The sequence below is a fragment of the Saccopteryx bilineata genome, chromosome 9 (assembly GCF_036850765.1).
Source record: "Saccopteryx bilineata isolate mSacBil1 chromosome 9, mSacBil1_pri_phased_curated, whole genome shotgun sequence".
NCBI classification, from domain to species: domain Eukaryota; kingdom Metazoa; phylum Chordata; class Mammalia; order Chiroptera; family Emballonuridae; genus Saccopteryx; species Saccopteryx bilineata.
This window is the reverse complement of record NC_089498.1, coordinates 3,132,231-3,150,160: the sequence shown is the minus strand read 5'-3', so window position 1 is coordinate 3,150,160 and position 17,930 is coordinate 3,132,231. Positions and strand designations below refer to the sequence as shown.

General features: G+C 47.5%; 1 protein-coding gene across 1 annotated transcript; it reads left to right on the top strand.

Annotated features, from left to right (window-relative positions):
- Positions 1–215: 215 nt before the first annotated feature.
- Positions 216–17,047, top strand: DNAJA2 (DnaJ heat shock protein family (Hsp40) member A2). The gene is made up of 9 exons (XM_066242367.1): positions 216–404; positions 1,804–1,863; positions 2,956–3,179; positions 6,870–6,950; positions 7,179–7,312; positions 10,416–10,612; positions 13,769–13,913; positions 14,031–14,158; positions 15,269–17,047. Exons 1-9 carry the CDS (start codon positions 327–329, stop codon positions 15,458–15,460), a joined length of 1,239 nt encoding a protein of 412 aa, XP_066098464.1. The 5' UTR covers positions 216–326; the 3' UTR covers positions 15,461–17,047.
- Positions 17,048–17,930: the final 883 nt, after the last annotated feature.

The window sequence follows — 17,930 nt, the reverse complement described above, 5'->3', positions numbered from 1 at the left end:
AGGCCGAGGTGCTGTCCTCGCTGCAGCTCCAGTGTTCCTGAGCGGGTACCGGGCGCCGGTTTCCCAGGACGCGCCCCGCCCCGCCCCCCAGCGTCAGCGCGGGACTCCGGCGCGGGACTCGAGCAGAGGAGAGGGGCGCCCCCCGCCCCCCGCGGCCGCCGGCGCCGGCTCCGCGCAGTGACGTCAGGCGCGCCGTGCGCCGGGTCAAAGTGTAGCCCCGCCCCCGCTTCCCCCTCGCTGTCTCCTCGGCCTGCGCCGCCGCCGCCGCCGCCGCTGCTCCGTCCGCTCCGCCGCCTTCCTGCCCGAGCGCCGCGCGGCCGGCCGCCATGGCGAACGTGGTGGACACGAAGCTGTACGACATCCTGGGCGTCCCGCCTGGCGCCAGCGAGAACGAGCTGAAGAAGGTACCGAGGAGAGAGGGTGCGGGCGCGGGCCTGCGCGGCGGCGGCGATGACCAGGCCGCGCTCCGGGAAGGCCCGTCAGCCGGCGCCGGGTCCAGGCCGGGGCGAGGGGTGGCGGGCGGCGGCCAGAGCGGCCCGCTGCAGGTCTTGCGCTCCGGCCTCGGCTGACCTTGGGCCGCCGGCCCCGCCCGCAGTGGCCGCAGCGACAGCCCTCGGCTGCACGCACCGGACGGGACGCGTCCTTCTTCCTTCCCCGGCGGCGGCCGCGGTCACCCGCCTGGAAAAACAGGTTGCTCCGAGGTGCCCGGCGCGCCCGGCTCCGGGAGAGGCGTCCGCGCCGGGCGGGGTCGCGGGCGCGGCGGGGGGACGCGGGGAGGGTCGCGGCCGCCGCCCGCCGGCACCGCGGGCAGCTGGGGGCGTCTGCAGGGCGGCGCGGGGCTGCGTTGCGGCGCCTTGTCGGGGCGGGTAACGCGGCGCTTCTGTACCCGCTGCCGGGGACGCGTGGGTCCCGGCCAGACACCTGAATGCACGCCGACTAAAAATAAACGCCAGGCCTCGTTATCGCGCTGGGCGGCGCGGCGCGGCCCGCGAGGCTTGGGGGGACACCCGGCGGCGTCCTCGCGGGGGGCCCCGAGGGTCCGGACCTGTGAGCGGGAGGGGGACACAACCCAGACTGCTCCTAACTCGGTGGGACAGGGACGGGGACATGGCGAGTCCCGGGGACTTCCTGTTACCTTGCCGGAAATGCCGGGCTATTATGTAAGTCATGTGTCTGTGAATGGAGACGGGGGTGCTGGGCGGCTCAGACACCTCAATTTGCGCACCTTCTCTCAGACTGAGGGTCACCCAGTTACCAGGACCCCCAGATGAGCCCCCCGCGTGAAAAGAACACGTCGTCCGGGAGCTCCTCTGGGGTTTTTCTCCCTCCTGATGTTGTAATTAAAGGAGCCGTGTGAGCCGAGATTCTTACCTTGGCTGTATTATTATTATTATTACTCGTGATGTCTTGCTGTTTCATTTGTAAAGCTTCGCAAGCATTTCTTTTTTAGAGTTTACTGAAGTCGTCTTGACCTGGTTACTGCCATCCAAAGGCATTTGGCAATAGCAAAAATGAGGAGTTTTTTGTTTTTTTTCCCCAATATTTTACTTTTCTCGCTAATGGCATTGTTTTATTGTTGGTATCTGTTTGCAAGTGTAACTGCTGTCTGCTTTATTGTGTTAAACTACCAAGTGAAGTAATAAGAGGGGAAACGCCAGTAAGGCCGTGAAGAAAAGGTACTTTTGGAAGGTTATGATTTAAAAGCATTGCTTCTCAGAAAAGGGGTTATTTAGAGCTTACAAATGTTTAAACTGGTCTTTGTATATATAACCGGTTATTGTTTTTTTTTATGTTATCTTGAAGGCATACAGAAAGTTAGCCAAGGAATACCACCCTGATAAGAATCCAAATGCTGGTGACAAAGTAAGTTACTTGAGGACCCCCCTCCCCTCCAGGTGTCAGGGTTTTTTGTTTGTTTGTTTGTTTGATTCTAGAGAGACAGAGAAAGGAGGGGAGATGGAGAAACAGAGAGGGAAGCATTCATTTGGTGTTCCACTTGGTCATGCCATTCACTGGCTGCTTCCCATGTGTACCCTGACCAGGGATCTGACCCACAACCTTGTTTCGAGGTGATAATCTAACCCAGTGGTCGGCAAACTCATTAGTCAACAGAGCCAAATATCAACCGTACAACAATTGAAATTTCTTTGAGAGCCAAATTTTTTAAACCTTAACTATATAGCTAGGTATATTGTTATTAACTTAATTAGGGTAGTCCTAAGCAGGCCAAAGAGCCGCATGTGGCTCGGGAGCTGCAGTTTGCAGACCACTGATCTAACCGACCAGGCTAACTGGTCAGGGCCTGAGGTTTGTTTTAAACTTAAGTTGCCCTGAGGCCCTGGCCTCTTGGCTCAGTGGTAGAACGTAGGCCTGGCGTGCGGGAGTCCCGGGTTCGATTCCCGGCCAGGGCACACAGGAGAAGCGCCCATCTGCTTCTCCACCCCTCCCCCTCTCCTTCCTCTCTGTCTCTCTCTTCCCCTCCCGCAGCCAAGGCTCCATTGGAGCAAAGATGGCCCGGGTGCTGAGGATGGCTCTGTGCCCTCTGCCTCAGATGCTAGAATGGCTCTGATTGTGGCAGAGCGTCGCCCCAGATGGGCAAAGCATTGCCCCCTGGTGGGCATGCTGGCTGGATCCCGGTCGGGTGCGTGCGGGAGTCTGTCTGACTGCCTCTCTGTTTCCAAATTCGGAAAAATACAAAAAAAAAAAAAACAACTTAAGTTGCCCTGTTTGATAAAAGCAGTGTTGTAAGAAAAGTCCATGGGCCAGGTTTTTGTGTTGAATATTTTGGTTCTGTGACAGGAATAACGTTCTGGGCAGTGGTGGGTGATAAATAGGACCAGAATCAAACTAGAGGCAACTTGGAGCTTTCCGAATTTAGTGGATTCTGGATTCCTGTAGCTTTCCCCCACTCTTCTGTTTGAAAACCCAGTTTTCTTCTTTCCTTTTTGTTTATAGTTCAAAGAAATAAGTTTTGCGTATGAAGTGCTGTCAAATCCTGAGAAGCGAGAGTTGTATGACCGCTATGGAGAACAAGGTCTTCGGGAAGGGAGCGGTGGAGGTGCTGGCATGGATGACATTTTCTCTCACATTTTTGGTGGGGGACTGTTTGGCTTCATGGGCAATCAGAACAGAAGTCGGAATGGCAGAAGAAGAGGAGAAGACATGATGCATCCACTCAAGTGAGTATCTTTTCATTGTTGTTGTAAGAAAGTTTATTTAGATAGTCACAGAGGTAGAAGAAATGGCTTTAGAAAACAAGTTACAGGGCAAAGGAAGGGCCCTTGGAGCTTCGGACGAAGAGAGAGACAAGGAGAATGTGCCTGGGGGAGAAGAGGGGTGGGGAGAGGGGCAGGAGTGCTCCCAGGTGGTGGATAGGTGTTCTAGCCTTCATCGGAAAATAAAGTTTTCCATTTGCCTTACTGCTCTCATTGGGTGAATAAGTTGAATTTGTTAACCTGGGTGTCTGTGTTTTGCTACAAATCTAAAGCAATGGTTGGTGTTTTTACTAAGTAGAAAGATGGTTTTGTTAATATGCTTTTGAGGCATACTATACTGCTTACAAAAATCAGGATATTTCAGAATGAATATGAAGTGATAAAAGAAGCATTTTATTTATTAAACAACATCAGAAAAGCAAACGCAAATCAAAGAAAGTTGTTCAATAATGCAAATGAGATACAAAACCAACTTTTATTTTCATGGTGAAATGCACTATACAAAAGGCTGAAAGTACTGGAGTATCTGCATGTTCCCTGATCCCCTAATTTTTGTGAGCAGTGTATATGATTTAAATGTTCACTTATGAAGCTTATCTGTTTGAAGTATTTAAACCTTCCAGATCACTTTTTATTTATAAACTTAAAAACTGAGTGGCTACCTGGCTACTGTGTTTACATGTTATAGTCACTGATTACTTGATCCTCAGTGTGAACTAGCCTAAATTGGTTTCCATGGAGCTTTCTGGCTTCAAGCCTGACATTAACCTGCCAACGTATGAATGGTGTCTGACCTTGAGCTAGGAAGCCATGAGCCTGCTAGAATATGAAAGTAAAGTTTTTACTTAGTAAAATATGTGAGGTGTTGTATCCTATTAAGATTTTCATAAACTAGTAGTGGTTTTACTAGCAAATCCCAGAGACTGAATTTCAGGTATTTAAAATATTTCATATTATCTATTCAGTGCAGTAGATTAGAGGAAGTAAAGCATAATGTTGTTATGTTGTCTGAGTCTCATTTTTAAATTTCTTTTTATTTTAAATAATTTATCCTCAATCCAAGAGTAGTACTCATGCAGTGGGGTTCGCGTTTTCCTGCTTGCCTTTGACATTGAAATGGTCTAAGGAGTAAATAGGTTCAGAGTGTTTGCTGTGCCTTATGCCTCTTCATATTCTCTTTACAATTTTTTATGCTCTACAGTCAGTGCAGTTTTATTTCCTGCTGCTTTCTTGGAACATGATATAAAGTTTCTCTAACAACATTTCATTTGAGGGGGCTTTGTAATGTTCTGTTCCATGGTTTGTTGACTCCTTGCCCTCCTCTGTAGGAAGTTTCTGGGATCAGAAGTGCTGCGGTGGGCCTCTGCTTCTCTCTCCTGGGCAGGAGTCCCAGGTGGGCGTGTGGGGTGGGCGTCGTGCTCCAGTGCAGACAGACAGCCCAGCTTTCTCGTGGTGGGTGATGCTGGTTTAGTCCCCGGTGGAGCTCGGCTGCGGACCATTACCCACACACTTCCCCTTTTTGGCCATGTTTGTGGAAATGAGGATTTTTCTGTGGAAATGAGGATTAGAAAGTGGTTTTGCATACTAATTATTATTTAATTTGTCAGGGAAAAAGACCTACCTATTTGTTTTCTGTAAGTGATTTGGGTAAAGGTTCTTATGAAGTGTAAAAGCTTCAGCCAGGTGCTTTTGTCCAAGGTTAAGCTGTAGGAGATACGGCATTACTGGGAACTGCTGGCCGTGTTTGCCCGTAACTGTCTTGCTCGTATACAGCCCAGAATATGTAAAGCTCTAGCTTCATAGAACAATTTTGAGAAAGTTTGAATACTACAAAATACTAGTTTGAATGCTACAAAACCCTATATGTGCTTTGCAGAATACTTCAAACTATATTTTGTTGCTCTCTTTTAAAGCAAATCTGTACAACTGAAGGAGATTTAAAAACACAGTAAGAAGGATAAGATCAAACTAAATTCATGAGTAGTTTTGAGACTTGATAAATGGGGTTTTTGAAGTTAATTTGGAAATGAATGGTGTGGTAATCCATACATGCTACATGAATGTAGGCAAGTTGGGTTTTTATCAGTTGTATATGATTTTACTTATTGATTTTAGAGAGAGAGTGAGAAGTGTTGTGGGAAGCACCAACTTTTAGTAATTGCTTCTCGTATGTGCCTTGGCCCAGGGTTTCAAACCGTCGACCTCAGCATTCTGGGTCAACACTTGATCGATTGCTCCACCGCAGGTCAGACAGTTGTGTATTTTTCTTTTTAATTTTTTTTTTTTTTTTTTTTTTTTTTTTTACAGAGACAGAGAGTGAGTCAGGGATAGACAGGGACAGACAGGAACGGAGAGAGATGAGAAGCATCAATCATCAGTTTTTCGTTGCGACACCTTAGTTCATTGATTGCTTTCTCATATGTGCCTTGACCGTGGGCCTTCAGCAGACCAAGTAACCCTTTGCTGGAGCCAGCGACCTTGGGTACAAACAAGCTGGTGAGCTTTTGGTCAAACCAGATGAGCCCACACTCAAGCTGGCAACCTCGGGGTCTCGAACCTGGGTCCTCTGCATCCCAGTCCAACGCTCTATCCACTGCGCCACCTCCTGGTCAGGCAGTTGTGTATTTTTAATAGACTTTTTACCTTGATCTCTTTTGGGTCATAGACCTCTGAAAATTTGGTGACAATTGTTTAAATAGACAATTTTGTTTATACAGTCGTCCCTTGCCATATTGCGGTTCACTTTTCGCAGTCTCACTGTATCGCAGATTTTTAAATTGCATATATCTAATTTTGCATCATGGATTTTTCACTATATTGCAGGGTTTTGTGGTCTCTAGGTAATTTTATATATTATTTTAATTATTTTTGCAGTAAAATAAGGGTGGGAAAGGTTTATAAGAGTGTGGGGAGGGTTTATAAAGCCTTAAAAAATATATATAAATATAAAATAAATGTAAGGTCGCTACTTTGTGGATTTTCACTTATCGCGGGGGTTTCTGGAACCTAACCCTTGTGATAGATGAGGAGCCGCTGTAATTCACGGGGTTCTTCAGCGCTCTGGAGCTTGGGGGCTGCCTGTTGTTGTCGTCCTCTCTGTCACACTGTAGATATGGCCCCCCTTTTTTGATACATGCAATCTAAGTGCCTCGCGTAAGTTGTAATGTAACTTGGTAGCCTTTCTGAACTGTCCTTGGAGAGAGCAGAGCCTTGTCACAGAGCGAGGACCCCAGAGCTGGACTGCCTGTGGGGTCTTGGACAAGCTACTTAACCTCTCCCTGTCTGTTTTGCCTTATGAAACGGGGATCCCTCCTTCAGAGAGTCGGACTAGGTGAAGGGCTCCTGCCTCAGGCAGAAGACGGTTGTACTTGTGTTTGCAGTTGACAGCTTGATCAGAAAAGGCAGCAGCACACTGTTGGCCTGACCCTGGAGTTCCTGGCTTTGATTTGAGCACCATCTGGACTGTCCATAGGCATAAAATCTTTCTGCCAGTTTGAGCCACAAAATAAAACCTCAGTCAGGTGACTTAATGTAAGGTGTTAGTGAATTCTTTGTTTGAAAAGGTTATAGTGGAACTTGCTGTTTCAGCTGTCATTTATATCTTGTACTTAAGAGAACTTGGCAAAATGCTTGAATCAATTCTTTTCTCCCCAGAGTGTCTTTAGAAGATCTATATAATGGCAAGACAACCAAACTACAACTTAGCAAGAACGTCCTGTGCAGTGCATGCAGTGGGTGAGTGTGCAAAGTCTGTTTCTTCCGTGGCACGGTGCGTCCAGACCAGATAAAAGCTGTTCCTGGTTTGAAACTGCCCGACCCAGAGCATTTTCTGATCCCTCTGAAAGTCAGAGCAGTGAGCGGTCACCGAGGGGTTGAGGGGAAAGGAGAAGCATAGGTCCTGCTTGTCGTGGCCTGTGGGGGTGGTCTGGGCACACATCTAATTGACACTTTCGCTTGCTTCAGCCAAGGTGGGAAGTCGGGGGCTGTTCAGAAGTGTAGCGCCTGCCGGGGGCGAGGCGTCCGCATCATGATCCGGCAGCTGGCCCCCGGGATGGTGCAGCAGATGCAGTCTGTGTGCTCCGACTGCAATGGAGAAGGTATGCGGCGTGCTCCCACGTGGAGCGGCGGTGGGAGTGCGGGCGGGCGGGGGAGGGAGGGCCTTACCGCTTTCCTCTTCCACGGGTTTGTACTCTCTCATTCAAGAAAAGCGACCAAGTTCAAAAAGGAAATGTGAAAACCCTATGATTATTTCATCGTGCATAGGCCCAGGGCACAGATGAGGAGTAACTTTGTGTTGTGCTCAGTGAAATGTCTCTCTCCTAATAACAGAGATGGACAGGGTGTTTTGTCCCTTAGATTATCATTGATGAGGAGGGAAACAGCCAATTTTTAGTTACTATTCTGATAAGAGGAGGGTATTACTCTCAGCTGCAGTTAGCTTTTGAGGCTAGATACTGGGCTTGCGCCTCTTTTTGCAGAAGTAAACGTTTGAAGCTTTTCCAGTGGTTTGTGAAGCTGCTGCTCATCTCTGCCCCTTAGTGCTCCTCTAGTCGGAGACACTGGAAACCCCTGGGTGTGACGGTCCTCCAGGTGTGCACTGCTCACACAAAGGGGGACACGCCCCATGGGACCTGCAGACCTTAGAGCACAGCTATCTGAAAGAATTTTGCTGCAATGAGGGAAATGTTCTGTATGTGTGTGTAACATCCGAAACAGAAACCACTAGCCCCCTGTGGCTACTTGAATGTATTATGACTGAGGAACTACTTTTTTAATTTATTGATCTCAGAGAGAGAGAGAGAGAGAGAGAAACATCAATTTGTTTATGTATGTGCCCTGACGGGATCGAACCAGCAGCCTGTGCCTATCGGGAGGGTGCTCCAACCAGCTAAGCTCTCTGGCCATGGTGGAACTACATTTTTAAATTTTACTTTTAAAAAATATTTCCATTGATTTGAGAAAGGGTGAGAGAAACATCAACTCGTTTTTTTCCTTAGTTCCATCTAGTTGTGCACTCATTGGTCGCTTCTCATGTGTGCCCTGACCGGAAATTGAACCCACACCTTGGTGTGCAACCTGTTGGGGCTTTTACTTGAAACTTAAATAGCCGTGATGGCCAGTGGCTACTATATTGGATTGCACAGTTTAGACCAGTGGTAGTCAACCTGGTCCCTACCGCCCACTAGTGGTTGTTCATGGTGGGCGGTAGCGGAGCAACCAAAGTATAAACAAAAAGATAGATTTTAACTATAGTAAGTTGTTTTGTAAAGATTTATTCTGCCAAACTTAGCGAAAATCCAACAGAAAGTACTTGGTAAGTAATTATTATTATATGCTTTAACTTGCTGTAACTCTGCTTTATAAATTTTATAAAATTACTTCCCTACTTTATAAATCACCATGACTGTGGAACCGGTGGGCGGTTAGAAAATTTCACTACTAACAGAGATACAAAAGTGGGCAGTAGGTGTAAAAAGGTTGACTACCCCTGGTTTAGACCGTCCTTTTCCAAATTGCTTCTGGAAGTAACAAGACAGTTTGGAGAAGCTGCATGTCATCCCCCTGCTCTGGGGTCTTGGTGCATTTAACCTCTCATGGCTGCTAATGTTCCTGTCAAGAAATCAAAGTTGACAGATCTTCCCAGGTACCATTGCTGTTTTGAAGAACTGGTATTTTGCAGAACATACTTAGCAGAGTTACTGTTCTAGAAACAGATTCTGAAGTCATTGATTAAACATGTCCTCTAAATATTACAACGTGTCAGTATTGCAAGCAGCACTGGCAGATGATCAAACTGACACAATTTGAGTTTGCTGGAGTAAGAAAGTCTAGCCTATTGCAATTTCAGCCCTCTCTTCTGTGTGAGTCAAGCCATTATAGAGACTTAGACAATGAAAAAAATAAAATTAGCCATTAGGAATCGATGCTGCTTTTTCATAGTCTACTGTGTACAACTTTAGTTTTACTTTATTAGACACCAATCAAAAGTTTCAGGAGATGAAGGAGGGAAAATAAGCGTCTTTGTCCTAAACACGGTGTGTGTTCAGTGCCGGCTCAATTTAGTCGCCTCGACCTGGTTTCAGAAATTCCCAGCGATGGTGAACTAAGTGCAGGGAGGTTCATACAGGACATGAGCAGGTTTTGATCTATAAAATGAGTAAAACTCATTACTGACTAGACTGTGATAATGAGCCGTAAAGGATATTTAAATTTTTACCTGGGTTAACTATTGTTAAACCCATACAAAATTAAGACTGGAAACAAAAACGAAGAGCATTTGTAGAAGTCCAGCATCTGCGTGCACTGTCCCCCACTCCCCGTTTGTTTCCATGACCCTTAGGCTTGGTTTTAACTTTAGGAACTAGTCAGGAACCAAGAACGTATCTTAAGATCCCTTTTACTCTGAAGTAGAGGAGGCTGGGTTGGCGTGGTCCCTCAAGTAAGCAGTAATAAGATTTGAGGGTTTCTTGTTTTGTTTTTGTTTGTTTTTAAAGGGAGAGGGACAGACAGGAAGGGAGAGAGATGAGAAGCATCAGTTTGTTGTTGCATCGCCTTTGGTTTTTCATTGGTTTCTGATATGTGCCTTGACTGAAGGGCTCCAGCAGAGCCAGTGACCCCTTGCTCAAGCCAGTGACCCCACAGTCAGGTTGGTGAGTCCGTGCTCAAGCCAGATGAGCCGACCTTGGGGTTTTGAGCCTGGATCCTCAGCGTCCCAGGTCGATGCTCTGTGCACTGGGCCACTGCCTGGTCAGACAGATGTTTGTTTTGTTAAGAATGATACTTTAGCCTGACCAGGCGGTGGCACTGCGGATAGAGCGTCAGACTGGGACGCAGAGGACCCCGGTTCAAAACCCTGGGGTCACCATCTCGAGTGTGGAATCATAGACCCAAAGGTCGCTGGCTTGAGCAAGGGGTCACTTGCTCTGCTGCAGCCCCCCAGTCAAGGCACATATGAGAATGCATTCAATGAATAACTAAGGTGTCACAATGAAGAATTGATGCTTCTCATCTCTCTCCCTTCCTGTCTGGTCTGTCCCTCTCTCTGTCTCTCTGTCACCAAAAAAAATACTTTAAACAAAACCTCAGGTAATAGTTGAAGTTTAGAAAAATTTATCTAATAAATAAAGGCATTATCAAGATACCTCTTAATTTAAGAGTGCAGTATAGTAGTCTTGCTGGAAGTTTGACCTCTCTTTGCAGGAGAGGTAATTAATGAAAAGGACCGCTGTAAAAAATGTGAAGGCAAGAAGGTGATTAAAGAAGTCAAGATTCTCGAAGTCCATGTAGACAAAGGCATGAAACACGGACAGAGGATCACATTCACTGGGGAGGCAGACCAGGCCCCAGGAGTGGAACCAGGAGACATTGTTCTTTTGCTACAAGAGAAAGAACATGAGGTAATTTCCTTTATGTTTGTTTTACTCCAACATTTATTGTATGCAAGATACAGCTTAGATCTGTTTGGGTTTCCTGCAGCAACACTGCACTTAGGATGAGGTGGTTAAGTGGTCCAGCTGAGTTCATAAGAGCTGACCCGTTTGGTGGACCAGCAGGGCCGGTGCAGTCAGAAGCCCTGTGGAGGTCAGAACTGGGCCCCGCGTTGGCCGTTGACTGGCATGGTGGCCTCAGGAGTCTGGTCGTCTCTGCCTTGGTTTCCTTGTTTGTGGAAATGGGGGCCTGGACCAGATGGTGGGAGGCAGCTTCTTTGCACCTGAACCTCCTTCACTGGGTGGTGGGTGGACGGGGCTTCAGCCCTCGGAGCTGCTCTGTTGGTTTGTTTGCATTTTGGGTATCCAGGCGAGCTACTCCTGAAGGAAAAGTTTCTGCGGTTCAGAACTTCTTTCACTTTAAATTTCTGGTTGGACATGCACCTGTTGTACAGGAAGAGTGTGTGGCCTGGTGTGTGGTCTGATGTGTTACTTGAATGGGACATCGCAGCTGTTTCAGGTGTTGTGTGCTGTGCTGTAGACCTTCGTTCGTGGACAGTAGGTCACGCTGTTCGTGAAGGAGCCCTTTAGTCATCACCCAACTTCATGACAGGGCTTTGGCTCTGTTCTTGGTCACATTGACTCAGATTCCTGTGGAACTGTGTCACAGGTCAACCAGCTGTTTAGGTTACGTGAAAACCCTCCCGTCCGATGGTGATTTCTATAAGTCAGGTTTTTCAGTCCCTTCTGGAACCCAGTGGAGGATGGAGCACACTGAAGGCAGATTCTGGGTCTGGTTGGGCTCACTGCCCCTGACTGTGCCCGGTCCTTGCTCAGGGGACTGGTCAGACCTCGGCCTCAGCAGAGCTGCTAGCTACTGTATCTGTCTTGACCCTTTCTGGTATTGACAGGCCCACAAAGAGTGAGGCCTTTTACAGTGCCAGAAAAGGGTGATTTCTAGAATTCTGCCTTCAGGTCTCCTGGGTTGAGACATTTGTAACTCTTCTACAAGATTCTCTGTTAGCTCATGGTTCAGCCTTGCCGTCCATGCACAGACCACACAAGGCGTCAGAGGCAGCAGATAGGTGTTTCTAGTCGGCTTGGGTAGGGAGTAAGCCGTGCAGTGAGGGGTGCAGCAGGGCGTGGGCACTCGCAGGGTATGGCGTGGGCAGTGGGAGGGCGGCTGTCCCGGCACATGGCGGCGGGGGGGGGGGGGGCAGCGCAGTGGGGGAGTGAGGGAGTCAGGAGCAGAGTGCTTTTTGGTCTTTTTGCACGTCAGATGGTGAAAACTTTGTAGCCCTACGATTAGTCTTGAATGTTGCTATGTGATTAAATAGAGATTTAAAAAAAATAGAGATCACTGGATTTGGAGACAGAGAACTTAAGTTCTGTCTGCCATTTACTAGCTTCGGGCTCCCTGGGCTTGGCTTAACTGAAAACAAAGCCAGGCCCTGGCCGGTTGGCTCAGTGGTAGAGTGTCGGCCTGGCGTGTGGAAGTCCCAGGTTCGATTCCCGGCTGGGGCACGCAGGAGAAGCGCCCATCTGCTTCTCCACCCCTCCCCCCTCTCCTTCCTCTCTGTCTCTCTCTTCCCCTCCCGCAGCCAAGGCTCCATTGGAGCAAAGATGGCCCAGGCGCTGGGAATGGTTCCATGGCCTCTGCCTCAGGCACTAGAGTGGCTCTGGTCACAACAGAGCGACACCCCAGATGGACAGAGCATTGCCCCCTGGTGGGCATACCGGGTGGGTCCCAGCCGGGCACATGTGGGAGTCTGTCTGACTGCCTCCCCATTTCCAGCTCCAGGAAAAAAAAAAGAAAAAACAAAGCCGGTCCTCCCTCAGAGGGTTGAAACAAATGAGGCAGTGAATCAGCCGCTTTTCCTCTGGGGGGGGGGCGTTTTGAAGTAAGTCACTACAAGTTGGTGGTGCTGGTGGGACTGCTGGGGTTTCCAGCAGACGGCAGGTGCTGCTGGCTGCCTGAAGGAGGAAGTGGAGGTTGATCAGGGTTGGCATGGAAGTTCTTCCAGGTAAGAGGTCAGGGTTGTGCCTTCTTGGTTTTATTATGACTAGTAAATTTAAGCCCCAGAAGAGATTTAGGCAATTATTTAATTTATACTACTGAAAATATTCTCTACCATCTGAAGAAAACTTGACTAAGTTGAACTAGTTCATGAAAAATTGTGTAATTATTTTATTTTTGGCTTTTAAAAAAAAAATTTTTATCTTCACTCCCAACACCTGTGCTGAAGTAATTGTCAGGCCATGAGATTAGGGTGGGTGCTGTATCCCAAACAGATACATTTTTTTATGAGAACACATTCTGTTTTGGGAGTGCTGTGTAGTGTTTGTGTGTGTGTGTGTTGGTGATCTGGCCAGCATTGTGCATTGTGCATCAAAGAACCATGATATCTGGTGATGCCAGTTCCTCCTCTGTACTTCTATTTTTCAGAAGTTTTAGCTTTTAAGTGTCTTACTGTCTAGTTCTTGATAGTCCTTCCTCATTAATCTTGTTTTTCTAAAACATTCCTAATTGTTCTTGTTTGTTCTCTGAATTTTTGGATCAAGTTGACTAGCCTAACTATCCCCCCCACCACCACCACCCTCAAGAAAAAACAAAACAGCCTGACCTGTGGTGGCGCAGTGGATAAAGCGTCGACCTGGAAATGCTGAGGTCGCCGGTTTGAAACCCTGGGCTTGCCTGGTCAAGGCACATATGGGAGTTGATGCTTCCAGCTCCTCCCCCCCTTCTCTCTCTCTGTCTCTCCTCTGTCTCTCCCTCTCCTCTCTTAAAAAAAAAAAAAAAAAAAGGAAAAACAAAACACAAAAAACTGATTTTTTTAAATGGGCATCGTGTTTGGGTGAGCTCTCTTCTCCACGAGCATGGTACAGCTCCTGTTCCCCGTTTTCAGATGGCTTTAACTGAAGGGTATTTGGTTTAGAAGGGCTCCAGTTTCCTGGTGGTTGCGATAGAGGTTTGAGATGAACTTTCGGTCACGGGTAAAGTCAGGATACTTGAGGGAAAGAGGGTGTCTTTCAGGTTTCCTCTCTTTAAATGCTTCAAGGAACAAAGCACAGCAGTGTGCGGCTTTGCAGTTTTTGTATGGAGCGTTTCGTGTGCTTTACCTGCAGGTGTTCCAGAGAGACGGGAACGACTTGCACATGACGTATAAGATAGGACTCGTTGAGGCTCTCTGTGGGTTCCAGTTCACATTTAAGCACCTTGATGGACGTCAGATTGTGGTAAAATACCCCCCTGGCAAAGTCATTGAACCAGGTACGTCTTGTTTCTGTCTGAGCCAGGATTCCGTGTGCTCTGTTACAATATCATTTTATAGTAGGTGACTTAATATTTGTGAATACCTTATTCTTAATCCTTTTCCCATGAAAACAGGCTGTGTCCGTGTAGTTCGAGGTGAAGGAATGCCGCAGTATCGTAATCCCTTCGAAAAAGGTGATCTTTACATTAAGTTTGATGTGCAGTTTCCTGAAAACAACTGGATCGACCCTGACAAGCTTTCTGTGAGTGTTCCCTAAATTTAAGCAGCAGGTGACTGGCTTAAAGTATAGTAATGCTGTGTTTTGTCACCTTCCACTTGTTTTGTGTGTGAAGGTTAGCTCATGGCATGTAAAATTTTGCTCAAGTACTTGAGTGATTAATGGCGGTCCTGGTGGTTATTAAAATGGGGACTGTGGGTGTTAATGCTGCTGGGGCCAAGCAGGGGCTAGTAAAGGAGCAGAGCCAGCCGGCCTGGGGCACTGGTGGGTGGCTGGGACCCCTGGGGAGCAGGACCCTCCCTTTAAGAAGGCAAACCTGGCCTGACCTGTGGTGGCGCAGTGGATAAAGCGTCGACCTGGAAATGCTGAGGTTGCCGGTTCGAAACCCTGGGCTTGCCTGGTCAAGGCACATATGGGAGTTGATGCTTCCAGCTCCTCCCTCTCTACTCTCTCTCTCTGTCTCACTCGCTCCTCTCTAAAATAAATAAATTAAAAAAAAAAAAAAAGAAGGCAAACCTTTCCCCAGCTGATGTAGGGGGCATGCCTGCGGTAACATTTTTCGGTGTTGAGAGTGGGAAACGAACAACTGATGGTCGTTTGTGCTTTCTAAGTAATAGATCGGTTGCACAAAAGACTTCTGCACATTTGGCCTTTGGGTCATCCAGTTTGTGATGTCTGGCTTAGAGTGCAGAGGCATCAATGTTAACTTCAAAGAAGCTTACACCTTGGGTTATATCAAAAGGGAAGTTTTGATATAACCTGACCAGGCGGTGGCGCAGTGGGTAGAGTGAGTATCAGACTGGGACTCAGAGAACCCAGGTTTGAAACCCCAAGGTCGCCAGTTTGAGTGCGGGCTCATCTGGTTTGAGCACAGCTCACCAGCTTGAGCCCAAGGTCTCTGGCTTAAGCAGGGGGTCACTGGCTCTGCTGTATCCCCCCCCCCCCCCCCCCCGTCAAGGCACATATGAGAAAGCAATCAGTGAACAACTAAGGTGCCACAACGAAGAATTGATGCTTGTCATCTCTTTCCCTTCCTGTCTGTCTCTCCCTCTCTCTGTCTCTGTCACAAAAAGAGGGGGGGGGAGTTAATGAGGATATTTTACAGCTCACCCTGTTTTGTTTGTTTTAATGAAGGAACTAGAAGATCTTCTGCCATGTAGACCAGAAGTCCCAAACATAATTGGAGACACAGAGGAGGTAGAGCTTCAGGAATTTGACAGCACTCGGGGCTCGGGTGGTGGGCAGAGGCGTGAGGCCTATAACGACAGCTCTGACGAGGAGGGCAGCAGTCACCACGGCCCCGGAGTGCAGTGTGCCCACCAGTAACTGCACACACTGGCACAGGGGGACCTCTCCACGTTGGCCTGGTTTGTTCTCAGCGGTCCCGCTGGAGTGTCTGGTCGACCCAAATGAACTGATGGACATTTCTTGGTCTATGTGTAACTTTTAAACTTGGTTATAGTATCTACAAGAGTGTATAATTTAAACTAACCACAAAGCTCTACATCTTCATCCTGACTGTTCTGTAGGAGAGGAAAGCACTTGAAAAGAAACAGGACTTCTCACCTGGGCTCTGCGGTCGGTCCTGGCGTCTGTGCTCGGTTTCTGTCAGTTCCATGCAGGTTCTTTTGTTTCATACTTTCAGTTCAGATCCCACATTGTAAAGTTTATGTACAATTTGTCCTGAAGCTTTGTGTTTGGCTGCACCCGCATAATAAGCTGCTGCATATAGAATAAAGACTTTCCTAGCCTGTATCTGTCCTTAGGTGCATGGAAGTGGGCGTGTCGCGCAGTGGGTTTGGAGCTGGCTCGGAACAAGGGGAGATTACACTAGCTGTGGTTGTAACGTTTTTGGTTTTTCCCTTTTTTTTTTTTTTTTTAAATCTTGTGGAAGGTTTTCAAAACTCCATAATAAAAAGCAGTTGGTGTAAATTATTTTTGTGTCACATTTTTAGAAGGAAGAACATATATTGAACTGTACAATGTATCCTTAAATTGGAGACTGTATTCTTAGATCTGGCTCTTAAAACAGCCCTTTAAAAACTTTTTGGCCTAAAGCTTATGCTTTAGGCACTTGCCCATTTTAATAATTTCTAAAGGTGACCGAAAGTTTGGTGTGTTGGTAGAAACAGGCTTTATTGGCTTCAACTGATGCTTTATAGAGTCAAGGACATCTTAGTTACATAACTCACAGGTTGGGGCCAGGGTCGCGTTGCCTCTGTATCGCCCCATCACCCCTTTTTACAAGTAAAGTGACATCAAATCAACATTAGAACCATATCTGCATAGAACCTGTTAAAATGCTGTTTCCATTAAATGTTACATTAAAGATTCTCTGTCTCCATTAAGTTGAATATTTGAGATGGGGGTGGGGGAGCGTGGGTTACTACTGATGGTGTATTAGGAAAGCCAGGCTCTCAGGAACGAGAAGAACCAGTCAGAAGAACTGTTCCCAGACGGATGTTGTGTGTGGCTCCTCTCTCCATCTTCTCACTAGGACCTTCTCATCCCCAGAGTGGAAACTTAGCACACGCTTGGATGTTTAGGGAGAGACCTCACTTGGACGTTTTACGTTTGTACAAGGACAAGAGGGGGACAGAAACGAAAGGGTTTCAATGGACTCTGCCATGTCCCTGACCTAGATACAATCCTGGTAGTTTATTTCTCGGTCTGCTAGAACCTGGGTGACAAGAAGAGGTGTCCCTGGCACCCACCGCGGTCCGTGAGGTTTAAATTTCTGTCCTGTCCACTCTACCTCCGTTGTACAGAAAAATCTTTATGGCCAGCCTGGGCAAGACTCCACAGCATAGCAGTTTTGTGCCCGAGGTTACTTCCCACAACCACTTTAAGTGTAAGAAATGCCGTGGCAATATAAAGTTTGTAGCCTTTCCAATAAAGGTTTATAAAACAGTTGTTCAGTTTAGTCTGTCTTTCCATTCACCTACACGGGTGTTTTGACCGAACCATATGGACCCGGGGCGGGGGGGGGGGGCAGGACCTTGTTCAGATCAGATCCATTATTTTGCTCAGCCTGCTTTTGCTTTGTAGAGCACCTAAGGAAGCACCTATGAAACCCCCACTGCAGAGAACCTCTCACTGTAATAGAATCTATATATGTTCAAATACACCTTCTTAAAAAGGTGTATGGCCTGACCAGGCGGTGGCACAGTGGATAGAGCTTCAGACTGGGATGCCGAGGACCCAGGTTCAAGACCCTGAGGTTGCCAAGAGTGCGGGCTCATCTGGTTTGAGCAAAAGCCCACCAGCTTGAACCCAAGGTCGCTGGCTCAAGCAAGGGGTTACTCAGTCTGCTGTAGCCCCACGGTCAAGGCACATATGAGAAAGCAATCAATGAACAACTAAGGTGTTGCAACGCGCAATGAAAAACTAATGATTGATGCTTCTCATCTCTCTCCGTTCCTGTCTGTCTGTCCCTGTCTATCCCTCTCTCTGACTCTGTCTCTAAAAAATAAAATTAAGAAAGTGTGATTCACGGGCCTGGATGGGGAGGGGAGGAGGTTAGTATAGTCAGAGTTCTGAAGAATCCCTGCTACCCAGAACACTTCCATGACCTCAACAGAAACCCCAAATCCTTTAGCGTCCATCCCCCCATCCCATTCCCCCGGTGCAATCACGAATCTGGTTTCTGTTCCTAGAGATCTGCCTACTTTGGGTTTTTGGTAGAGAATAGAGTTCTGACAATATGTGGCCTTTTGTGTTCAAGGCTCGTCCGGTGATAGCGTGTATCAGAACTTCATTTCCGTTGCCAAGTGACACCTCACTGTCTAGGTAATGC